This window comes from Triticum aestivum, chromosome 5D (genome assembly GCF_018294505.1).
Source record: "Triticum aestivum cultivar Chinese Spring chromosome 5D, IWGSC CS RefSeq v2.1, whole genome shotgun sequence".
Classification (NCBI taxonomy): Eukaryota; Viridiplantae; Streptophyta; class Magnoliopsida; order Poales; family Poaceae; genus Triticum; species Triticum aestivum.
In genome coordinates this window covers 397,322,142-397,347,684 of record NC_057808.1, presented here as the reverse complement: position 1 = coordinate 397,347,684, position 25,543 = coordinate 397,322,142, and the positions used below count along the sequence as shown (strand labels likewise).

The window sequence follows — 25,543 nt, the reverse complement described above, 5'->3', positions numbered from 1 at the left end:
TACGTGGTGCTGGTTTGCTGGAGGTTCCCTCTGTGCTCGCTACTCGGGCTTCTTCCACTCCACCTGCTGCACCGCCCCATTCTCGCTCGAGTGCTCCGCCACTCTTGCCCACTCCTTTTGGAGGCTCAGGTCGCCCCCGTCCACATTGTGACTACTGCAACAATGATGGTCATATTGAGTCCCAGTGCTACACAAAGCGGAAACACCTGCGCAAGGCGCGATCATCCTCCTCAGGGACTTCGTCATCTCCCTCGACAGCTTCAGCCATTGCTTTGACTGAGCAGGATATTCTGAGACTTAAGCGTCTGCTCGCGGCTTCAGGTTCTTCCTCGACGGGTACTACTGGTTTTGTGACTGATGCTTCCCGCATTGAGCACCCGCCCTCTACACAGTCAGGTACATCCCCATGGGTTCTGGACTCTGGAGCTTCTTTTCATATGTCTTCTCATTCTTCCGCTTTGTCCTCTCTTCGATCGCTGGATTCTCCTGTTCATGTCTTCACTGCTGATGGTACTCCACTTTCTGTTGCTAGTAGAGGCCATCTTTCCACTCCTTATTCTGTTCCTGATGTTGCTCATGTTCCTCGACTTACCATGAATCTATTTTCTGCGGGTCAACTTACTGATTCTGGTTGTCGTGTCATCCTTGTTGTTGACTCTTGTTCTGTCCAGGATCGTCGCACGCACACTCTGGTTGGGGCTGGCCCTCGCCGTCGTGATTCTCAGGGTCTTTGGGAGTTGGACTGGCTTCATGTTCCTTCCGCTGCCACCACCATCGCCAGTCCCTCCGCTGCTGTTGCCTCTGTTACTGGTTCCTTCAAGTAGTGGCATCATCGACTTGGTCATCTGTGTGGTTCTCGGTTATCGTCTTTAGTTCGTCGAGGTCTTCTGGGGTCTGTCTCAGGAGATGTCTCTTTAGAGTGTCAGGGTTGTCGTCTTGGCAAGCAGATTCAGTTACCATTTTCACATAGTGAGTCAGTGTCTAAGCGTCCTTTTGATTTAGTCCATTCTGATGTATGGGGTCCGGCTCCTTTCGCTTCGAAAGGTGGTCATAAATACTATATTATTTTCATCGATGATTTTTCTCGTTACACATGGCTTTATTTCATGACTTCTCGTAGTGAGGTGTTGTCTATTTATAAGCGTTTTGCTGCCATGGTTCATACTCAGTTCTCTTCACCCATTCGTGTTTTTGCGTGCTGACTCCGCTGGCGAGTATATCTCTAAGATGTTGCGTGGTGTCCTTGCTGAGCAGGGTACTCTTGCCCAGTTCTCTTGTCCTGATGCTCATGCTCAGAATGGCGTGTCTGAGCGCAAGCATCGTCACCTTCTTGAGACAGCTCGTGCGATGATGATCGCCGCCTCTCTTCCGCCTCATTTTTGGGCCGAGGCTATCTCCACTTCCGCCTATCTCATCAACCTTCAGCCGTCCGCTGCTTTGCAGGGTGGTGTTCCTTTTGAGCGTCTTTTTGATCGTTCTCCCGATTATTCGATGCTTCGCTTGTTTGGTTGTGTTTGCTATGTTCTTCTTGCCCCTCGCGAACGCACCAAACTGACCGCTCAGTCTGTTGAGTGTGTCTTCTTAGGCTACAGTGATGAACATAAGGGCTATCGTTGTTGCGATCCTATCGGTCGTCGGATGCGTATCTCTCGAGACGTGACTTTTGATGAGTCTCGTCCTTTCTACCCACGCCCATCTTTCTCGATTTTTTCCGTGGAGGATATCTCTTTCCTCACTTTTCCTGACTCACCTATCACCCCCGTCGCGCCTGTGCCTATTCGTTCCACTCCCTCTGCTTCTCCACCTCTCGTCGATTTGCAGCCACCATCTTCCCCGGTCTCCTCACCTAGCATGTCACCGGATTCTACACCTTCATCTCCGGTGACTTCTTCGTCGCCATCCCCCGATTCTACCTTGGCGATTCCTCCTTCTATTGTTCCATCTTTTCCTCAGCATTACACTCGTTGTTCACGACCTGTGGATGCTTCCTTGGATGAGTCGTCCTCTTCCTCTCAGCCTACTTATGGCTTGCGTTCTCGTCCTCGTCCGCCTGTTGATCGCTTTGGATTTCCCACCGCTGGTGCTGCTGTTCTTGAGCCGACTTCTTACCGTCAGGCTGTTGTTCATCCTGAATGGCAGTTTGCGATGGCCGAGGAGATTGCTGCTCTTGAACGCACTGGTACCTGGGATCTTGTTTCTCTTCCTCCCGGAGTTCGTCCCATCACTTGTAAGTGGGTCTACAAGGTTAAGACTCGCTCCGATGGTTCTCTTGAGCGTCACAAAGCTCGTCTCGTGGCTCGTGGTTTTCAGCAGGAGCATGGTCGTGATTATGACGAGACTTTTGCTCCTGTGGCCCATATGACCACTATTCGTACACTTCTTGCCGTTGCCTCTGCACGCCACTGGTCTATATCTCAGCTTGATGTTAAGAATGCCTTTCTTAATGGTGAGCTGCGTGAGGAGGTGTACATGCAGCCACCCCCTGGGTATTCTGTTCCTGATGGCATGGTATGTCGTCTTCGTCGCTCTCTCTATGGCCTTAAGCAAGCCCCTCGCGCCTGGTTTGAGCGTTTTGCCTCTGTGGTCACTACTGCTGGTTTTTCAGCAAGTGCTCATGATCCAGCATTGCTTATTCACCTTTCTCCTCGTGGTCGGACTCTTCTTCTTCTCTATGTTGATGACATGGTAATCACTGGGGATGACCCCGAGTATATTGCCTTTGTAAAGGCCCGTCTTAATGAGCAGTTTCTTATGTCTGATCTTGGACCTCTTCGCTACTTTCTTGGGATTGAAGTCTCTTCTACCTCTGATGGTTTTTTTATATCCCAGGAAAAGTATATCCAGGATCTTCTTGCTCGTGCTGCTCTTACTGACGAGCGCATTGTTGAGACTCCTATGGAGCTCAATGTTCACCTTCGTGCTACTGATGGTGATCCTCTCCCTGACCCGACGCTATCGTCATCTTGTTGGCAGTCTTGTCTATCTAGCTGTCACTCGTCCGGACATCTCTTATCCGGTTCATATTCTGAGTCAGTTTGTCTCTGCTCCCACATCGGTTCACTATAGTCATCTCCTTCGTGTTCTCCGATATCTTCGGCGCACGATCTCTCACCGTCTATTCTTTCCTAGCTCCAGTTCTTTACAGCTTCAGGCCTATTCGGATGCTACGTGGGCTAGTGATCCTTCTGATCGCCGTTCACTTTCTGCTTACTGTGTTTTTCTTGGTGGTTCTCTCATTGCCTGGAAGATGAAGAAACAGATTGCAGTTTCCCGTTCGAGTGCTGAGGCTGAGTTGCGAGCCATGGCTCTTTTGACGGCAGAGGTGACTTGGTTACGGTGGTTACTTCAGGATTTTGGTGTTTCTGTCACTACACCGACTCTGCTCTTATCTGATAGTACAGGTGCTATTAGCATTGCGCGCGATCCTGTGAAGCATGAGCTCACCAAGCATATTGGTGTTGATGCTTTCTATGTGCGCGCTGCTGTGCAGGATCAGGTTATTGCTCTTCAGTATGTGCCTTCCGAGTTACAGTTGGCAGATTTCCTGACGAAGGCCCAGACTAGAGCACAACATGGCTTTTATCTCTCCAAACTCAGTGTTGTTCATCCGCCATGAGTTTGAGGGGGGGTGTTAGAGTTATAATATAAGTCATGTACCCCTTTGTATTTATCCCGTTGTATAAGGGGTTTCCTGCATATGTTCCACACCTGTACATGTATATATATCGGCCTATGGCCTCATGGGAATACAAGTTGCATATTTTCCTAACATTAATCTTCAGTCTTATGGAAACTTTCTTTGCCTTGCCGCTTTGCTCCAGTATGATTTTCATGTTTATATGGTACTTATGTTTTATCATCCTGCTGATCAGTTCTTTAATCGACTGAGATATAGTAGGGAATATTTGATTGATACGTATATAAGGATGTGTTGCAAATAGATAGTCGCATTTAAAGCTCGGCAAAATATCAGAACGAGAATGATTGATAGGACATTAATGTTGGCGTTGTCGTTTAATTTGGATATGTGTGAATTGATTTCGTTCCTCACATAGTGCTTCAGCAGAGGCTATAAATACCGCTATTTTAGTTCGTAACAGAGTACATCTAAATCTTTGCGTATTTGTTTCCCGTCCAAAGACGTACCTCATGCAAAACAGCCTCTTTCGGTCGAGTAGGTACTACGCACGTGACCGGTGCGAAGAGTAACACAATAGCAATACTCTTGAGTTTGTGAAGCTAATGAGTTCTTAATAGTAGTTTTGTAGTGTGTCGGAAACAAAACAATCGAGATGAAAAGATGAGACGGCCGGGAGGCCCACCAAGCATTGGAGGCACCGAGAACTCGACCTGGCCAGGAAATATGTTCAACTACGTCCTCACCAATGCTTTGGCTATTGCAGGAGCACGGACAAGTAGCTGAGGGCATCCTACGCCCATCTCGGTCCTTTCAGAGATGGCGCATCGCGCTTTTGTCTTTCGTCCACATGTGTCTCCCTTGCACAGATCTTCCAGCTTAATGGCCCCTCGCCAGCCATGCCATGCCGATGCAGGGATACAACTGTTAGAGTTATAATATAAGTCATGTACCCCTTTGTATTTATCCCGTTGTATAAGGGGTTTCCTGCATATGTGCCACACCTGTACATGTATATATATCGGCCTATGGCCTCATGGGAATACAAGTTGCTTATTCCTAACATGGTATTAGAGCTAGGTCAACCTTTTTTTGCACGTTGCAACTCGTGCTGTTGATCCACCTCGCGCCGTTACCCTCGTCTGTGGTCGCCGCTGGCTCTCCGTGCCTGCTCCTCTCCCCCTGCAGGTCAACGCCAGGACGGCGTGATCTCTCGCCCCGCCCGATCGAGCTGTTCCCCGTCCCGCCTGTTCCCTGCTGGATCGACAGGACCGCGAACTCACAGGATCCAGTCGCCGGCCTCGAACTCATAGGATCCAGTCGCCGCCCCCGCCCGATCGAGCTGTTCCAGTCGCCGCACAGGATCCAGTCGCCGCCCTCGAACACACAGGATTCCAGTCGCCGCCCTCGCCCGATCGCGCGGTTCCCCTGTCGCTGATCTCCGCCGCACTCGCGCCCTCCCGGTTCTAGTCCGCCGCCTGCCTGATCTGCTGATTCCCTAGCCGCTCTGCTCAGCGTTGCCAGCGTCCCGTCCTCTCGATCTGGCCGCTGGGCTCGATCTGTTGTTCTCCAGCCGGATCAAGCTCTCTCGTCCGATTCTGTAAAAAAAATGTCTGCTGCATCGGGCTATGTTGCTGTCCCTCGCTGTCCGGTGATCTTCGATGGTACTAACTACACCGAGTTCGCTGGCTTCATGCGCATTCACATGCGTGGCATTCGTCTCTGGGGTGTTCTTTTTGGCGAGGTCTGCTGTCCGCCACGTCCGGCTCCTCCGGTGGCCCCTACTCCGCCGACTCCACTGGTTCTTCCTACGGATGCTAATCAGGCCGCCAAGGATGCGGCTAAGCTTGCTGATGAGGCTGCTGATCGTGTCTATGATGAGAGGGTTTTGGCTTATGAGGAGGCTCTTCAGACGTATCATGGTGCTTTGTCTATTTACACCCAGTGGCTTGATGATGATGCTCGTGCTGCAGCTGTTCTCACTGCTAGTGTTCTGCCTCAGTTTGCTTCTGAGTTTCTGGGTCTTCCTACTGTCTTTCAGATGTGGACCTGTCTTCGTCAGCGCTATGAGCCCTCTGGTGATGCCTTATACCTTTCTGTGGTTCGTCAGGAGCATGCTCTTCAGCAGGGTGACTCTACTGTTGATGACTTTTATGCACAGAGTTCTGCTATCTGGCGCCAGCTTGATTCTCTCCGCAGTGCTGGTTGTCGTACTTGCCCCTGCTGCCAGGCTGTCCAGGCCAATTTGGAGTTTCATCGCGTCTACGAGTTCCTGTCTCGGCTCCGTAAGGAGTTTGAGCCCCGGCGTGCTCAGTTGTTTGCTCGTGGCCGTATTTCTGTCATGGAGGCACTTTCAGAGATTCGTGCTGAGGAGACTCGCTTACGTGGTGCTGGTTTCCTGGAGGTTCCCTCTGTGCTCGCTACTCGGGCCTCTTCCACTCCACCTGCTGCACCGCCCCATTCTCGCTCGAGTGCTCCGCCGCTCTTGCCCACTCCTTCTGGAGGCTCAGGTCGCCCCCGTCCACATTGTGACTACTGCAACAATGATGGTCATATTGAGTCCCAGTGCTACACAAAGCGGAAACACCTGCGAAAGGCGCGATCATCCTCCTTAGGGACTTCGTCATCTCCCTCGACAGCTTCAGCCATTGCTTTGACTGAGCAGGATATTCTGAGACTTAAGCGTCTGCTCGCGGCTTCAGGTTCTTCCTCGACGGGTACTGCTGGTTCTGTGACTGATGCTTCCCGCACTGAGCACCCGCCCTCTACACAGTCAGGTACATCCCCATGGGTTCTGGACTCTGGAGCTTCTTTTCATATGTCTTCTCATTCTTCCGCTGTGTCCTCTCTTCGATCGCTGGATTCTCCTGTTCATGTCTTCACTGCTGATGGTACTCCACTTTCTGTTGCTAGTAGAGGCCATCTTTACACTCCTTCTTATTCTGTTCCTGATGTTGCTCATGTTCCTCGACTTACCATGAATCTGTTTTCTGCCGGTCAACTTACTAATTCTGGTTGTCGTGTCATCCTTGACGTTGACTCTTGTTCTGCCCAGGATCGTCGCACGCACACTCTGGTTGGGGCTGGCCCTCGCCGCCGTGATTCTCAGGGTCTTTGGGAGTTGGACTGGCTTCATGTTCCTTCCGCTGCCACCACCATCGCCAGTCCCTCCGCTGCTGTCGCCTCTGTTACTGGTTCCTTCAAGTAGTGGCATCATCGCCTTGGTCATCTGTGTGGTTCTCGGTTATCGTCTTTAGTTCGTCGAGGTCTTCTGGGGTCTGTCTCAGGAGATGTCTCTTTAGAGTGTCAGGGTTGTCGTCTTGGCAAGCAGATTCAGTTACCATTTCACATAGTGAGTCAGTGTCTAAGCGTCCTTTTGATTTAGTCCATTCTGATGTATGGGGTCCGGTTCCTTCTGCTTCCAAAGGGGGTCATAAATACTATATTATTTTCATTGATGATTGTTCTCGTTACACATGGCTTTATTTCATGACTTCTCGTAGTGAGGTGTTGTCTATTTATAAGCGTTTTGCTGCCATGGTTCATACTCAGTTCTCTTCACCCATTCGTGTTTTTTGTGCTGACTCCGCTGGTGAGTATATCTCTAAGATGTTGCGTGGTGTCCTTGCTGAGCAGGGTACTCTTGCCCAGTTCTCTTGTCCTGGTGCTCATGCTCAGAATGGCGTGTCTGAGCGCAAGCATCGTCACCTTCTTGAGACGGCTCGTGCGATGATGATCGCCGCCTCTCTTCCGCCTCATTTTTGGGCCGAGGCTATCTCCACTTCTGTCTATCTCATCAACCTTCAGCCGTCCGCTGCTTTGCAGGGTGGTGTTCCTTTTGAGCATCTTTTTGATCGTTCTCCCGATTATTCGATGCTTCGCTTGTTTGGTTGTGTTTGCTATGTTCTTCTTGCCCCTCGCGAACGCACCAAACTGACCGCTCAGTCTGTTGAGTGTGTCTTCTTAGGCTACACTGATGAACATAAGGGCTATCGTTGTTGCGATCCTATCGGTCGTCGGATGCGTATCTCTCGAGACGTGACTTTTGATGAGTCTCGTCCCTTCTACCCACGCCCATCTTCCTCGATTTTTTCAGTGGAGGATATCTCTTTCCTCACTTTTCCTGACTCACCTATCACCCCCGTCGCGCCTGTGCCTATTCGTTCCACTCCCTCTGCTTCTCCACCTCTCGTCGATTTGCAGCCACCATCTTCCCCGGTCTCCTCACCTAGCATGTCACCGGATTCTACACCTTCATCTCCGGTGACTTCTTCGTCGCCACCCCCCGATTCTACCTTGGTGATGCCTCCTTCTATTGTTCCCTCTTTTCCTCAGCATTACACTCGTCGTTCACGACCTGTGGATGCTTCCTTGGATGAGTCGTCCTCTTCCTCTCAGCCTACTTATGGCTTGCGTTCTCGTCCTCATCCGCCTGTTGATCGCTTTGGATTTCCCGCCGCTGGTGCTGCTATTCTTGAGCCGACTTCTTACCGTCAGGCTGTTGTTCATCCTGAATGGCAGTTTGCGATGGCAGAGGAGATTGCTGCTCTTGAACGCATTGGTACCTGGGATCTTGTTTCTCTTCCTCCCGGAGTCCGTCCCATCCCTTGTAAGTGGGTCTACAAGGTTAAGACTCGCTCCGATGGTTCTCTTGAGCGTCACCAAGCTCATCTCGTGGCTCGTGGTTTTCAGCAGGAGCATGGTCGTGATTATGACGAGACTTTTCCTCCTATGGCCCATATGACCACTATTCGTACACTTCTTGCCGTTGCCTCTGCACGCCACTGGTCTATTTCTCAGCTTGATGTTAAGAATGCTTTTCTTAATGGTGAGCTGCGTGAGGAGGTGTACATGCAGCCACCACCTGGGTATTCTGTTCCTGATGGCATGGTATGTCGTCTTCGTCGCTCTCTCTATGGCCTTAAGCAAGCCCCTCGCGCCTGGTTTGAGCGTTTTGCCTCTGTGGTCACTACTGCTGGTTTTTCAGCAAGTGCTCATGATCCAGCATTGTTTATTCACCTTTCTCCTCGTGGCCGGACTCTTGTTCTACTCTATGTGGATGACATGGTAATCACTGGGGATGACCCCGAGTATTTTGCCTTTGTCAAGGCCCGTCTTAGTGAGCAGTTTCTTATGTCTGATCTTGGACCTCTTCGCTACTTTCTTGGGATTGAAGTCTCTTCTACCTCTGATGGCTTTTTTATATCCCAGGAAAAGTATATCCAGGATCTTCTTGCTCGTTCTGCTCTTACTGACGAGCGCATTGTTGAGACTCCTATGGAGCTCAATGTTCATCTCCGTGCTACTGATGGTGATCCTCTCCCTGACCCGACGTGTTATCGTCATCTCGTTGGCAGTCTTGTCTATCTAGCTGTCACTCGTCCGGACATCTCCTATCCGGTTCATATTCTGAGTCAGTTCATCTCTGCTCCCACATCGGTTCACTATAGTCATCTCCTTCGTGTTCTCCGATATCTTCAGGGCACGATTTCTCACCGTCTATTCTTTCCTAGCTCCAGTTCTTTACAGCTTCAGGCCTATTCGGATGCTCCGTGGGCTAGTGATCCTTCTGATCGCTGTTCACTTTCTGCTTACTGTGTTTTTCTTGGCGGTTCTCTCATTGCCTGGAAAACAAAGAAACAGATTGCAGTTTCACGTTCAAGTGCTGAGGCTGAGTTGCGAGCCATGGCTCTTTTGACGGCAGAGGTGACTTGGTTACGGTGGTTACTTCAGGATTTTGGTGTTTCTGTCACTACACCGACTCTGCTCTTATCTGACAGTACAGGTGCTATTAGCATTGCGCGCGATCCTGTGAAGCATGAGCTCACCAAGCATATTGGTGTTGATGCTTTCTATGTGCGCGCTGCTGTGCAGGATCAGGTTATTGCTCTTCAGTATGTGCCTTCCGAGTTACAGTTGGCGGATTTCCTGACGAAGGCCCAGACTAGAGCACAACATGGCTTTTACCTCTCCAAACTCAGTGTTGTTCATCCACCATGAGTTTGAGGGGGGGTGTTAGAGTTATAATATAAGTCATGTACCCCTTTGTATTTATCCCGTTGTATAAGGGGTTTCCTGAATATGTGCCACACCTGTACATGTATATATATCGGCCTATGGCCTCATGGGAATACAAGTTGCTTATTCCTAACAACAACGACGTTACTCGTGATCTGTTTCGATGGAATGGTGTTTCGTTGTCTTCGGCTATGCTGCCTCGAAGTGACCGCCGTTTCTTCTTCCGGATGCCACAACCACACTTTGCCCCGAGCGACGACATCAACTATGGACCATCGGTGCAAAATCATCCCAACTACTACCTTGACTCCATTTTGGCGAATCGTCCTCTTGTGCCATGCCAACCTTTGTGCACTCGCATAAGCCACTCAATTTCGTAGTTTATGGCACGGCCATGACAGGAGGTGCCCTTACAGTTCCTTGTGGAGCGTGGGGTCATTGGTGGCTTGATCCCAGTGGCTTCCAATTCTCTCAACGCTTCGTCTGTGCTAGGAGTGTTGGGATCAAGCCGAGCACAGAGTGTTGGCATGCTCAACGGCACCAACTCCGGTTGTCGTGTCGTGCTTCCGCAAGAAACAAACAAAAAATTTGTGCAGCGGAGAGCCGATTTGCCACGATAACGAGCTCGCCTTTCTCATGGGCGCCGGATCCATGTCTCGTGGAGAGCCGATCTGCCATGATTGTAAACTTGCATTTCTCATAGGCACGGGATTTGTGCAGCTCAGGGAGCTGACGGGCTTCTAAGTTGTCCGCCTGCATAGGGTTCGTTTCTTGTAGGTGCTAGACCTCTGCACAACCAACAGAGCTGACAGGATTCGACGATGGTTGCCTCCACGGGCGTCCGCTTCTTGTGGGCACCGGATCCGTGCAAAGTACGGCTTCGGTTGGCTTCAACATCGGTCTCCATGGGCATACAGCCATACACTTCTTGGAGGCCCCAGATTTGTGTCGTGCAGACAACCTGCGAGCCTCCTTACTAGCACAACATGACTCGACGACAAATGAGCCCATGGTGCGCCGCCTGAATAAGATTGTTAGAATCGTGGAAAGACATCCTCACAGGTATCCTCTACGAACTTCATCCATTGTGTCTCATCTGCTCATAGGCAAGTGCGATACATGCTGAACACAACAATTTTGCTTCATTTTTGTGTTTGGTGTAGCCGCTCGTGGTCATGGGGGGCAAGGTGGTGCAAACCAGGAGCTGCCCGACTGGACCAATTAGCGAAGGATATGAATCTTGCTAGTTGACGCCTATCTTCTATCAGCCAGCATGAAGAAAAAAAATCTTAGATGTATATTTACTCTATTGGAGTATTATTTTAAATAAATTGTCACTAGAACAATATCATGTTTTACTGCAATTTATTGCTATATCAATATGCACATAATTAATATTATATATATTAAAATTATATATATAGTTGGGCATTTTTTACCCTAAGGTTGTCTAGGAGCTTATGTCTAATGGTGATAGTTCAGATGATAATAGTGAAGATGCAGAATTAGAAGATTGCATTATTCAGTTAGCTTCCGTTGGTCTCGTGGTAAATTTTGACAATACTCATGATGGGGGTGTCAGACTAGCTGGTAACCTAGATGTGATGCACACGAGACAAAGTTTACCCATGTTAGGGCCCTCATGAGCGAGGTACACCATACCCTTGCTTGGATGTATAACATGGATCTTGCCCTGTATAAGCATGAGGATTTGGCGTACAAAGGTTGCTGACCATAGGGAGTTCTTGCCTTGCCTAATCCCATTGTTAGAACCTTGCACAAAATGAAGCCTTCTCAGGGCACTTGCATTCTGGACCATTTGATTGCGTTTCCAAAATACTTTCAGCCGTTCGATTTCTTGATGAGATAATCCTGGCCGTCGGATCAAAGCTGATGTGACAATCAATGAATAGTGCTTCCCATTTCTTACTTAAGAATTTATGCCTTATCTAGCTGACATGTGGGGTCTGTAGTTCGTGGGGCCACTTCTGTCGGCGACTGCGGAGGTGGGTGTGGCCGGTGCTCGCCAAAAATCAGACGTGCATGGTTTCTTTAATTTTCAATTGTTGAATCTGTCAACCTGAAGATTTTTTTTCTTGTTTGCGGCAAACTCCAGGGTAAAAAATAAAACAGAATATGTCACCTGAAGGCATTCTGTCGAGGCCTTGCTCAGAGGTTGGGTGAGTTGATTTATGTGATATGTATACTGATGGATGCCAATAAATAAGCTAGATCTATAAATAGTTTAGTCGCCAGTAGATGAGCTGAAGAACCAATAGCATGTAGTAATGGTAGGTATGATTTGGTTCCAAGTTGTGGTTACATAATGACATATCTAGGATGGACCTTTAGCTACTGAGGCCTGAAAATAGAAAGTTGACAAAAAGAATCTCATTTTATTTGGATTTTTTTTAAACTGCAGCCCATAAGTAGCACTATTAATTCCTCGGTTATCATTTGCTAGAATTTCTTGCTTTTGAAAGGAATTTAGAAGGATCTTAAGATTAGTACATTCAGTTATTTGTCTTGATGTTCCTTACCAAAGCAGCAACCTTATATTGCTATTTCATGCCGTGCTCTTCTTAATTTCTTATCAATGAGAAGACAGCTCAAAAGAATGTCTCTTGTGAGTTACTACATGAACGTCTATGAAACAAGAAGCTTTCAGTATCCTAGGATTTTGCTACCAATCATTGTTTTTTTGGGTGACAAACCAATCATTAATTCTTACTTAAATGCTTGCATGATATTATTCGTTCACCATATTGCACTTGGTGAGACCATTTATCATGAATCTATATTTTTCCATCTTCAGAGTGCGCCTTCATTTGTGAAAAGAAGTCTGTATGGGTAAATATTAGTTTCACTTTGCATAGTAGTATAACCAGGTCTGTTGAACTGTACATTTTCTGCATGTTATCATGTTTTTGTTTGAAAGCAAGCTAATTGGAAGGCGGTGTTTATTTGCATGAATGCCTTGCCATTTTGCTGGAAGTTACTTCATGCGTAGGTGCTCTTTATAATTTGCATGTGAGAGAGGATTAGTTTGTCGAGCTTTCTATTGATAAAACCATTTCATTAGTTCGGGGGGGGGGGGGGGGGGGGTACAGTCAGGCTATCTTGGATGGAAAACATAGTTCGTGTGAATCGTGACTTTCCCTGCATCTTCACTTTGGTACATCATCAATAAATGTTTTGTCCGAATCAGTACAGAAACACGGGAAATCATCTGGTTAGCTAATTTCGCTCAAAAAAAGTTCCAGTTAGGTATAAGAATTCTTAAAAAAATTCTCAGGGACTACACTGAATCAGGGGCAAGGACTCAAATGTGTAGTGATTCTTTAGACAAAAGCCGTAAAGGGTCTGATTATTGTCTGTTCAGTGTCCACCGTCCACAAATGGCTCTATTTAAATTGGAGTATGTAGTTTATTTTAGCCGATGAACTTGCTGGATCACCTCCATTGCAGGAGTTTAGCTGATATGTATTGTATGCAGATGATTAGGAGCAAGATGCAAGGACACAAAAAGCTTGGGATGCAGAAAGGCTCTGCCTCTAGCGCACAGTGGCGTGCTGCATCTCCCATCGGTGCTTGCGACAGGAGAACTACATCCCTGGCCTATTCATCTATGCCTCAGGTGCTACCTCTCCAAGTAATGCCAAACCTCAGTGGCTATAACAGGTTCAGGAGGTGTATGGATTGTATGGATGCCAACATTCAGACTGGTCAGCTAAGAGGTTAGAATTACCCAAATTTCCTCTTATATATAATAGTATAATACCGCAGTGGTAGCCTCTCCTGCTATTTTCTTGTCCAAAAAAGTGTGATACTAACATTTTCACTACAGTTTTATCTTACTGTTAGAAAAACAGATGATTCCTATGCTATACAACTTTACCGCATGCTCTTTACTGCATGCATACCTGATCCTCTGTTTCCTCTGTTCTCTTGGTTGGCTTTGCAGACCAGGACATGGAATCTGGATTCCTGAGACTGGGTGGTTGTATTCAGAGAACCGCAGCTATTTTCTTATGCTTGCCTTGAATGGTATACTTCAATTCCACGTGCCTAAGAATAATTAAGTTGACCAAACTGGTTCTTTGGTAAGTCTGCAACCCAGCTAACTAATTCTGGAACAGAGGAAGTTTGTTACGTGCTTAGATAAGTACTCTACTCTTTGGAGGTGTTTGTTTCGGAACTTTGTAACGTAATCCATTAACAGCAGTATCAAATGACGCTGAATCTTTGTTTGGTTAGTTTGGGCTGTAATTACGTCTGTCCATTAATAGTGCAAATCTGATGTTAAAAAAAACAGTGCAAATCTGGTTCCGCTCAAAATCGTGTGTTAACAGAAACCGGAGCGACGCCCTTGCGGCTATCCTAAAACTGTTACCATGTCTTCCCTATCCAGCCCCACGGAGTTTAGCGGCGGCTCAATGTGGCGGTTGACAAGGCCGCGGTCGCTAGTGGATACTGGAGCGTGCTGGTATAGCGCCCGGTGCCGACAATCATGAGTGAGGACCTGCTGCCCAGACGCACCGGTGACGGTGAGGATGAAGGAGAGCGGCTGACACCGGTGTGTGCCGCCACCACGGACGCCCACAACCAGCTTAGGCTGCGGGCTTCAACAGCACATCATCCAGTTGATCAAGGCCGGAATTCTCATCGCCATCGGCGGCGGTGCTCGAGGGTTGGGGCTGGGACGCAAGGCCGAGGGAGGGAATGGCAATGATCTTGGAGACGAGGCGGTTGATGTGCTGGCCGGGGAGCTCAGGTCGGCGGTGTTAAAGGCGCTAATGTCGCCGATGAGGATGAACGGAGGGCTGATTAGAGTAACCAAACAAATTCTCATTTTTCTCCATTCCGTTTACAGTAACGGTGTAACTTGATTGACGTTTGTGTTACCTTCCGTGAACCGAACACCTCAGTTGTACGTACACTCCTTAATCTGTGCGTCTTTCTGGAGAAGACATCTTGTCATTTGTCAACGCGGTGCCTCGGAGTCGGCAGCTTGCTAGCAGGGCACGCACACGCAGCGTCGCAAAATTTAAAATATCTAATCAGCCGGTGATGATGCCGAAATAACACACACACGCACGCACGGGCGTGACAGGAGGCCTTCAGGGTCAGCTGCCAGCCCGGCGCAAGAACAGAAAACGGTGCATCGCAGTAAAAGCTCGCGCGCCTCCCTCCCTCTGCGCCCCTGTCTCACGCCGATGGATGGAGTAGGAGTAGCATAGCCCGCTGCATGCTACAGCGGGCTACTGAAAAGAGTCGGCCTTCCATGCCACCCGCCCCCCTCTTGCTCGCTCTTTGTCAAACGTTGCCGGTCCCGAGCCCCATTCCTCACTCCGACCTGCTGACTGGCGTGCCGCGTCGCTCCTCCGCACCAATACTCGCTATAAATACACGCACATCCAGCCAGCCAGCCATTGGAGGAGGTTCCATTCCATTCTGTTCAACCACGTAGCCCCACTCACTCACCGGCCCCAGCTTCCCTTCTTCTTCCTTGTCGTCCTCTTCTTCTTCGTATCTCATTATGTCTGCTCTTCTCCGTGCTGAGTCGTAGCTCCTGCTGGACCTGGTTGGCTGTTTGCTGATGGGCCTGGTTACTAATGTGCGCAGGCCACAACTCCAGGATGCTAAAATTGAGTGCGGCCACCCCGCATACAACCAAACCTAGCTACTGCATGAAATCACGATCGTGCGTGGTGGAGGCGGCAGCGGCAGCGACTCGGGCATTAGGGCACGGCAGAGCGGTAGCAGCCGGTGGCGTGCGGCCGTCATGGGCCGGCAAGGTGGTGAACGGCGACTCAGCGAGCCGTGAGGGTGAGCAGATCAGCGGATGGTGTCAAAAAAAGATCAAATATTTGTATTATGTTGCTGACTTCCGTTGATGAAATTGTATTAGATCAAGTATTCAAATACATACTTATGTTCTCTAGTTTTAGTTCTGTACTTGTGCATTGCATTTATTCTAGTGTTCTCACATCTTTGAAAAACTAATTGATTTGTTTCCTCTTGTCACTAGATATAGACATTTAAAGGAATTGATCTTGCTGAAATTAAGAAAGAATTTCAAAATATACCAAGAAGAATGCCTTTGCCACGGTCAATAAAGCTTTATTATAGGTATGTATTCTTTCTAACTATCTTCACTTGTATAATGTGTTTTTATTATTATATTGTACTAGTTACAGATTCATGATTTATCTATGCTTTCTATTTTTGTAGACATCTTTATGCTTGTCTTAGTTAATAAAGATGATAAATTGGTGATCTGTAATACATACATCTATGCGTGTCTTAGTTAACAAAGATGATAATTTGGTGATCTAGAATCCATATAATCTTCATTTAGTGAGGTATTTTGAGTACCAGTATTTACTTTTGGATTTCGGCTGTATTTGCTGAATATAAAATATTCTAGTGAGCTCCTGCATCGTTGTAGTATACATGATTTTCTTCTTTAAAAACAACGCCACACCTGAAAATTATTCCGCCACTGCTAGCAACAAAGTCGAATTTGAGGTTTCCTCGTGCAAGGGTATTAAACTGGCTTGCATAAGGAAAATGTATTGATCTTCCGTGTGCAAGGGTATCAATCTGACTTCTAGTCAGACAGCTCCTGGTTTGCACTACCTTGCCCCCCACGACCACTAGCAGTTGCATCAGACACAAAAGTGAAGCAAAATGTTATGTTCAACATATCTCGCACTTGCATCTGAGCAGATGAGACACGTTGGATGAAGTACGCGGCGGTTACCTGCAAGGATGTCTGCACGGGCTTTGGCCATGATTCTAACCATCCTATTTAGGCGCTGCACCATGGCCTCGTTTGTCGTTGCCGATGTCGCTCGGTCGCCGCCCATGTCGTGCTAGCAAATTGGCCCATAGGCCGTCTATGCGACATAGATCTAGGGCCTCCAAGAAGCGTATGCCCATGGAGGAGACCAATGTTGAAGCCCATTAGCACCATACGTTGCATGGGTCTGGTGCCCGCAAGAAGCGCACGCCCATGGAGGCGACCAACGTCGCATCTCGTCAGCTTTGTCAGTGCATAGATCTCATTCCTACAAGAGGATCACCTCTGTGCAGGCGGTCAACTTTGGAGTTCGTCAACTCTGCGAGCTGCACAAATCCAGTGTCTTCGAGAAATGCAAACTCGCAGATCGGCTCTCCACACGTCACGGATCCGTCGTGCATGTGAAAGGCGAGCTCACTGTTGTGCCCAATCGGCTCTCTTCATTGCACAATTCTATTGCCTGCTTCTTGTGTAAGAGTGCCACGACAAGCGGAGTTGATGCCGTTGAGCAGGCTGGCACTCTGTGTTCGGCTTGATGCCGACGCTCCTAACACTGACGAAGCGCTGAGAGGATTGGAAGCCACCGGGATCGGGCCATTGAGGACGCCACACTCAACAAGGAATTATATGGGCACCTCTTCTCCCGGTAATGCCAGAAACTGTGAAAATGGCTGGCTTGTGCAAGTGCACAGAGGTTGGAGTGATATAGTAGGACGATTCGCCAAAACCGAGTCAAGGTAGTAGTTGGCCTGAATCTGCGCCGGTGCTCTAGAGTTGATGTCGTCGTTTGGGGTCGCAGAGTGTGATTGTGGGACTGGAAAGAGAGACGGCGGGAGCTCTGAGGCTGCATAGTCAAAGATGTTGAATGTCGTTCCTTTCGATGGCGCATCACCTCGGTCGATGTGCTTGCACCACACGCGACGGCATGGGGAGAACCATATAACAAGTCACGCCATTTTCATTGTGTGTCGACATGGTATGATCGGTGAGGAGGCCGTCAAGTTGAAGGCTCTGGACTTGGGAGACACCCGTGCCGAAAGACCAAAGCGTGATGCATCACCTGTAAAAGGACCGAGATGGGCGTAGGATGCCCTTGAAGGGACTCGGATACTTGTCTTCGCTCCTGCAGTAGCCGGAGCATTGGTGAGGAGGTAGCTCAACATATTTGTTGGCCGGGCCGGGTTATTCCCCGGTGCCTTCGATGCTTGGTGGGCCTTCCGACCGTCTCATCTTCTCGTTTCTATTGCTTTGCTTCCCACACACTACAAAAATACAATTAAGAACTCGTTAGCTTCACAAACTCAAAAGTATTGCTATTCTGATATTCTTCGCACCGGTCACGTGCACATAATCTACCCGACGAAAGCTGTTTTGCATGAGTCACGTCTTTTGGCAGGAGACAAATGCGTAAAGATTTAGAGGTGCTCTATTATGAACTGACATAGGGGCCATTTATAGCCCGTGTTAAAGTGCTATTTTAGAAACGGAATCAATACTCATATATCCAAATTAATTGTCATCTATTTATGTACAAATATACGACAACGCAAACATTAATGTACTGCCAATTATTCTCATTATGATATTTTCGTGAGTTTTAAATGCGACTATTTATTGCAGCGCATCCATATATGGATATCAATATAATATTTCCTAGTATATCCAAGTGCACTAATGAGATAATCATCAGGATCCACTAAAAATAGTAATAACATAATTAGTGTATAAACCTAAGAATCATAGTGGAGCAAAACGACAAGTCAAAGAAAAGATTTCATAAGACTGAAGACTAAAACATGAGAACTACTGAAACATGAGAACTATCGTCCCAAGGGTTAAACCAAAGCAGCAAGGAGTAGTTCTCATGTTTTAATCTTCAGTCTTATGGAAACTTTCTTTGCCTTGCCGCTTTGCTCCAGTATGATTTTTAGGTTTATACGGTACTTATGTTTTATCATCATGCTGATCATTTCATTAATCGACTGAGATATAGTAGGGAATATTTGATTGATACGTATATAAGGATGTGTAGCAAATAGATAGTCGCATTTAAAGCTCGGCAAAATATCAGAACTTGAATGATTGATAGGACATTAATGTTGGCGCTGTCGTTTAATTTGGATATGTGTGAATTGATTTCGTTCCTCACATAGTGCTTCAGCAGAGGCTATAAATACCGCTATTTCAGTTCGTAACAGAGTACATCTAAATCTTTGCGTATTTGTTTCCCGTCCAAAGACGTACCTCATGCAAAACAGCCTCTTTCGGTCGAGTAGGTACTACGAACGTGACCGGTGCGAAAAGTAACACAATAGCAATACTCTTGAGTTTGTGAAGCTAATGAGTTCTTAATAGTAGTTTTGTAGTGTGTGGGAAACAAAACAATCGAGATGAAAAGATGAGACGGTTGGGAGGCCCACCAAGCATTGGAGGCACCGAGAACTCGACCTGGCCAGGAAATATGTTCAACTACGTCCTCACCAATGCTTTGGCTATTGCAGGAGCACGGACAAGTAGCTGAGGCCCTCTGAGGGCATCCTACGCCCATCTCGGTCCTTTCAGAGATGGTGCATCGCGCTTTTGTCTTTCGTCCACATGGGTCTCCCTTGCACAGATCTTCCAGCTTAATGGCCCCTGGCCAGCCATGCCATACCGATGCAGGGAAACAACGACGTTACTCGTGATCTGTTTCGATGGAATGGTGTTTCGTTGTCTTCGGCTATGCTGCCTCGGAGTGACCGCCGTTTCTTCTTCGAGATGCCGCAACCACACTTTGCCCCGAGCGACGACATCAACTATGGACCATCGACGCAAAATCATCCCAACTACTACCTTGACCCCATTTTGGCGAATCGTCCTCTTGAGCCATGCCAACCTTTGTGCACTCGCACAAGCCACTCAATTTCGTAGTTTATGGCACGGCCACGCCAGGAGGTGCCCTTACAGTTCCTTGTGGAGCATGGGGTCATTGGTGGCTTGATGCCAGTGGCTTCCAATTCTCTCAATGCTTCGTCTGTGCTAGGAGTGTTGGGATCAAGCCGAGCACAGAGTGTTGGTCTGCTCAACGGCACCAACTCCGGTTGTCGTGTCGTGCTTCCGCGAGAAACAGACAAATTTTTGTGCAGCGGAGAGCCGATTTGCCACGATAACAAGCTCGCCTTTCTCATGGGCGCCGGATCCATGTCTCGTGGAGACCTGATCCGCCATGATGGTAAACTTGCATTTCTCATAGGCACGGGATTTGTGCAGCTCAGGGAGCTGACGGGCTTCTAAGTTGTCCGCCTGCGTAGGGTTCGTTTCTTGTAGGTGCTAGACCTATGCACAACCAACAGAGCTGACAGGATTCGACGATGGTTGCCTCCACGGGCGTCTGCTTCTTGCGGGCACCGGATCCGTGCAAAGTACGGCGTCGGTTGGCTTCAACATCGGTCTCCATGGGCATACAGCCATACACTTCTTGGAGGCCCCAGATTTGTGTCGCGCAGACAACCTGCGAGCCTCCTTACTAGCACAACATGGGTCGACGACAAATGAGCCCATGGTGCGCTGCCTGAATAAGATTGTTAGAATCGTGGAACGACATCCTCCCAGGTATCCTCTACGAACTTCATCCATTGTGTCTCATCTGCTCAGAGGCAAGTGTGATACATGCTGAACACAACAATTTTGCTTCGTTTTTGTGTTCGGTGTAGCCGCCGCTCGTGGTCATGGGGGGCAAGGTGGTGCAAACCAGGAGCTGCCCGACTTGACCAATTAGCGAAGGATATGAATCTTGCTAGTTGACGCCTATCTTCTATCAGCCAGCATGAAGAAAAAAAATCTTAGATGTATATTTACTCTATTGGAGTATTATTTTAAATAAATTGTCACTAGAACAATATCATGTTTTACTGCAATTTATTGCTATATCAATATTCACATAATTAGTATTATATATATATTAAGAGTATATATATAGTTGGGCATTTTTTACCCTAAGGTTGTCTAGGAGCTTATGTCTAATGGTCATAGTTCACATGATAATAGTGAAGATGCAGAATTAGAAGATTGCATTATTCAGTTAGCTTCCGTTGGTCTCGTGGTAAATTTCGACAATACTCATGATGGGGGTGTCAGACTAGCTGGTAACCTAGATGTGATGCACACCTAGATGTGATGCACACCAGACAAAGTTTACCCATGTTAGGGCCCTCACGAGCGAGAGGTACACCATACCCTTGCTTGGATGTATAGCATGGATCTAGCCCTGTATAAGCACGAGGATTTGGCGTACAAAGGTTGCTGACCATAGGGAGTTCTTGCCTTGCCTAATCCCATTGTTAGAAACTTGCACAAAATGAAGCCTTCTCAGGGCACTTGCCTTCTGGACCGTTTGATTGCGTTTCCAAAATACTTTCAGCCGTTCGATTTCTTGATGAGATTATCCTGGCCGTCGGATCAAAGTGATGTGACAATCAATGGATAGTGCTTCCCATTTCTTACTTAGGAATTTATGCCTTATCTAGCTGACATGTGGGGTCTGTAGTTCATGGGGCCAGTTCTGTCGGCGACCGCGGAGGTGGGTGTGGCCGGTGCTCGCTAAAAATCAGACGTGCATGGTTTCTTTAATTTTCAATTGTTGAATCTGACAACCTGAAGATTTTTTTCTTGTTTGCGGCAAACTCCAGGGTAAAAAATAAAACAGAATATGTCACCTGAAGGCATTCTGTCGAGGCCTTGCTCAGAGGTTGGGTGAGTTGATTTATGTGATATGTATACTGATGGATGCCAATAAATAAGCTAGATCTATGAATAGTTTAGTCGCCAGTAGATGAGCTGAAGAACCAATAGCATGTAGTAATGGTAGGTATGATTTGGTTCCAAGTTGTGGTTACATAATGACATATCTAGGACGGACCTTTAGCTACTGAGGCCTGAAAGTAGAAAGTTGACAAAAAGAATCTCATTTTATTTGGATTTTTTTAAACTGCAGCCCATAAGTAGCACTATTAATTCCTCGGTTATCATTTGCTAGAATTTCTTGCTTTTGAAAGGAATTTAGAAGGATCTTAAGATTAGTACATTCAGTTATTTGTCTTGATGTTCCTTACCAAAGCAGCAACCTTCTATTGCTATTTCTTGCCGTGCTCTTCTTAATTTCTTATCAATGAGAAGACAGCTCAAAAGAATGTCTCTTATGAGTTATTACATGAACATCTATGAAACAGCAAGCTTTCAGTATCCTAGGGTTTTGCTACCAATCATTGTTTTTTTGGGTGACAAACCAATCATTGATTCTTACTTAAATGCTTGCATGATATTATTCATTCACCATATTGCACTTGGTGATACCATTTATCATGAATATATATTTTTCCATCTTCAGAGTGCGCCTTCATTTGTAAAAAAAAAATCAGTATGGGTAATATTAGTTTCACTTTGCATAGTAGTATAACCAGGTCTATTGAACTGTACATTTTCTGCATGTTATGATGTTTTTGTTTGAAAGCAAGCTAATTGGACGGCGGTGTTTATTTGCGTGAATGCCTTGCCATTTTGCTGGAAGATACTTCATGCGTGAGGTGCTCTTTATGATTTGTATGTGAGAGAGGATTATTTTGTCAAGCTTTCTATTGATAAAACCATTTCATTGGTTTTGGGTGGGGGGTACAGTCTTCGTGTGAATCATGACTTTCCCTGCATCTTCACTTTGGTACATCATCAATAAATGTTTTGTCCGAATCAGTACAGTAACACGGGAAATCATCTGGTTAGCTAATTTCTCTCAAAAAGAGTTCCAGTTAGCTATAAGGTTTCTTTAGAAAAAATTCTCAGGGACTATACTGAATCAGGGGCGAAGACTCAAATGTAGAGTGATTCTTTAGACAAAAGCCGAAAAGGGTCTGATTATTGTGTCTGTTCAGTTCCACGTGCCTAAGAATAGTTAAGTTGACCAAACTGGTTCTTTTGTAAGTTTGTAAACCAGCTAACTAATTCTGGAACAGAGGAAGTTAGTGGCTGGGACTTATAAACACATTGTCACCTCTTGCTTAGGCAAGTACTCTACTCTTTGGAGGTGTTTGTTTCGAAACTTTGTAATGTAATCCCTTAACAGCGGTATCAAATGACGTTGAATCTTGTTTGGTTAGTATGGGCTATAATCACATAAGTACCATGGTATCAATTACCGATCTAGTGCCAATCTGATTCCGCTCAAAATCGTGTGTTAACAGAAACCGGAGCGACACTCTCGCGGCTATCATAAAACTGTTATCGCGTCTTCCCTATCCAGCCCCATGGAGCTTCGTGGAGGCTCGTCGCGGCTGACAAGGCCACGGTCGCCGGTGGAGACTGATAATGCTGGTATAGCGTCCAGCGCCGACGATCACTGAGTGCGTCACTGACGATCACCGGTGAGGATGAAGGAGAGCGGCTGACGCCGGTGCGCGCCACCACGCCCACAGCCAACTTCGGCTGCGGGCTTCAATAGCACATCATCCAGCTGATCGAGGCCGGAATTCTAGTCGCCATAGTCGGCGGCGCTCGAGGGTGGGGGCTGGGACGCCAAGGCCGAGGGAGGGGATGGCGAGGACTTGGAGACGAGGAGGTTTATGTGCTGGTTTGGAGCTCAGGTCGGCGGCGTTAAAGGTGACGCCGATGGGGATGGACGGAGGGCCCGGTTGTAGGGCTGATTACGTTACAGTTGATTAGAGTAACCAAACAAATTCTCATTTTTCTCCATTCCATTTACACTAACTCGATTGCGTTTGCGTTTCCTTTTTTTTTTTTGCGTTTGCGTTTCCTTGCGTGAACCAAACACCTCAGTCCCACGTATGCTCCTTAATCTGTGCGTCTTTCTAGAGAAGACATCTTGTCATTTGTCAACGCATTGCCTCGGAGTCGGCAGCTTGCAGGGCACGCACACGCAGCGTCGCAAAATTTAAAATTTCTAATGAGCCGGTGATGATGCAGAAATAACACACACACGGGCGCGACAGGAGGCCTCCATGGTCAGCTGCCAACCCGGCGCGACGCGCGGCGACAACAGAAAACGGTGCCCCGCCCCGATGCTGCGTCGCAGTAAAAGCTCGCGCGTCAGTCAGACGAGTACCTCCCTCCCTCCATCTGCGCCCCTGTGTCGCGCCGATGGAGTACCATAGCTGAGGCTACACACCGACAGCGGGCTTTCTGAAAAGGGTCGGCCTTCCATACCGCCCGTCCTCCTCTCCTCTCTTGCCAAACGTTGCCGGTCCCGAGCCCCATTCCTCGCTTCGACGCCACACCAATACTCGCTATAAATGCACGCACATCCAGCCAGCCAGCCATTGGAGGAGGTTCCATTCCATTCTCTTCAGCCTCGTAGCCCCACTCACTCACCGGCCCCAGCTTCCCTTCTTCTTGTTCGTCTTCTTCTTCTTGGCGGCTCATTTGGTCTCCGTGCTGAACCAGATGGCGGTAAGTGTGCTGTGAGCTAGGGAAAGCCTCCTTGCCAGCAACTTCACCCAGAATTGGAGTCCTCATTATCGTTTGGTCTTGCTTGCAGAAGGCGAGGAGGCGTCGCGTGCCGGCGTTCGGGGAGTGGAACTACAACTACCACCACGACGAGCCGCATGCGGCGGCGGCGACCGCGTGCTACGCCACGCCGGAGCCGGAGGCCTGCAGCGACGTGTGGTTCAGGTACTCGCCGCCCCCGGGCAAACCCACGCCCAAGAAGCAGGCGAGGAGGCGGCCCGAGGGCGACGTGTCCCGGGAGCGCTCGACGGCCAAAGGCGGCGACTCCAGGCGGGTGGTGCGGCCAGTCGACGGGGACCTGTACCAGGTGCCACCGCCGGAGCTCGCCCCCCACCGGGGGCCGAGGAAGGTATCGCACGGTCCACCAAGAAAGAAAGAATGTTTCTTTTATTTTTGTCGTGAATAGCTGGAGCTGACTGCTCTTTGTTTGAATGCGGTTTTGTGCAGACGGGGAGCATGTGGATGGGATGCCTGGGCCTCAGCTCATGCGTCGACTGAACCCAACATGTCCTGATGATCGACGGGATGCTGCGTCCTGCGTGCGTGTTCATTGCCAGTGTTAATTTTCCCTTTCAGTTGCATATACACTGCTAGTTCCGTCCCATAATGTAAGAACTTTTTTGACACTATACTAGTGTCAAAATACGTCTTACGTCATGGGGCGGTGGGAGTAGTTCTGTCCAGTTGGTAATATATGCGGTTTTAGGACCTTGAAGTAATTTTTATTACGTTCATGTGCTTTGTAATTTGCGGTGAAGTTTGATAATAATAGATCTAAATCATTTTCGCAAAAAAGAAACTCGTGTATAGTTCTGTCTCTCCGAGTGTATGCGCTTTCTTGGCTTGTGGTACGATGGTACATGGCTAGTAGTACTGGCATGTAATTAACATTCCTAGTAACATTTAGAATCTCTCTTCAACACAGATCCAAAGAAAGAGCCAGGAAGTCGCCGCTAGGGTGAGGATATGGCACCCACGCTCCTGCGACTCGCCGCTCCGGCACCCGCAGCCACCGCCACCGCCGTCCTTCGCCTGCTGCCCCACGCTTCTCCGTCCGCTGGTGGCTCGCTGCTGTTGCCACCGGGGTTCGATTCGCCCCCGCCGCGCCTGGGTTGGGCTGGATCCGGTCCAGATCTGGGTTTGCCTGCTCGGCCAGCCGCGCCTGCCGCCTCCGTGTCCTTCGTGCCTGAGACGCCGCCTGCGTTCTGGTGCCAGGCCGCTGATGCGGCGCGGGGTGCGGCCCAGCTGGCGGCCTCCCGCCGCGCGGTGGTTGAGGCATTCACTCCGCCCGCGAATCCGGGTTGGGTGCCTTCAAGTCTCTCGCCGACCCGTGCTGATGTTGGGCGGCGCGCCCCCTCTCCATCGGGTCTCCTGGCCGCGGGCTGGCAGGTGGTCAGGCCTCCGTTTTGGTGGCGCTCCTCACCGGCCATCCCTCCCCTGCATTCAAGGCGCCCAACGCTTCGGTCGCAAGATGCATTCAATCGCCAGCGACCTCCGCCGCGTGCATTCAAGAGAAGGGGTGATTTGCTCTGCTTCAACTGCCGGGGCACCGGCCACTTCGCCTGGGAGTGCAGAGACCCGGTGCGCTGCAA

General features: G+C 48.4%; 1 protein-coding gene across 1 annotated transcript; it reads left to right on the top strand.

The window, feature by feature from the left end:
- The first annotated feature begins 23,667 nt into the window (after window positions 1-23,667).
- Window positions 23,668-24,746, top strand: LOC123125117 (uncharacterized). Its single transcript, XM_044545652.1, has 3 exons — window positions 23,668-23,894; window positions 23,983-24,300; window positions 24,399-24,746. Exons 1-3 carry the CDS (start codon window positions 23,889-23,891, stop codon window positions 24,447-24,449), a joined length of 375 nt encoding a protein of 124 aa, XP_044401587.1. The 5' UTR covers window positions 23,668-23,888; the 3' UTR covers window positions 24,450-24,746.
- Window positions 24,747-25,543: the final 797 nt, after the last annotated feature.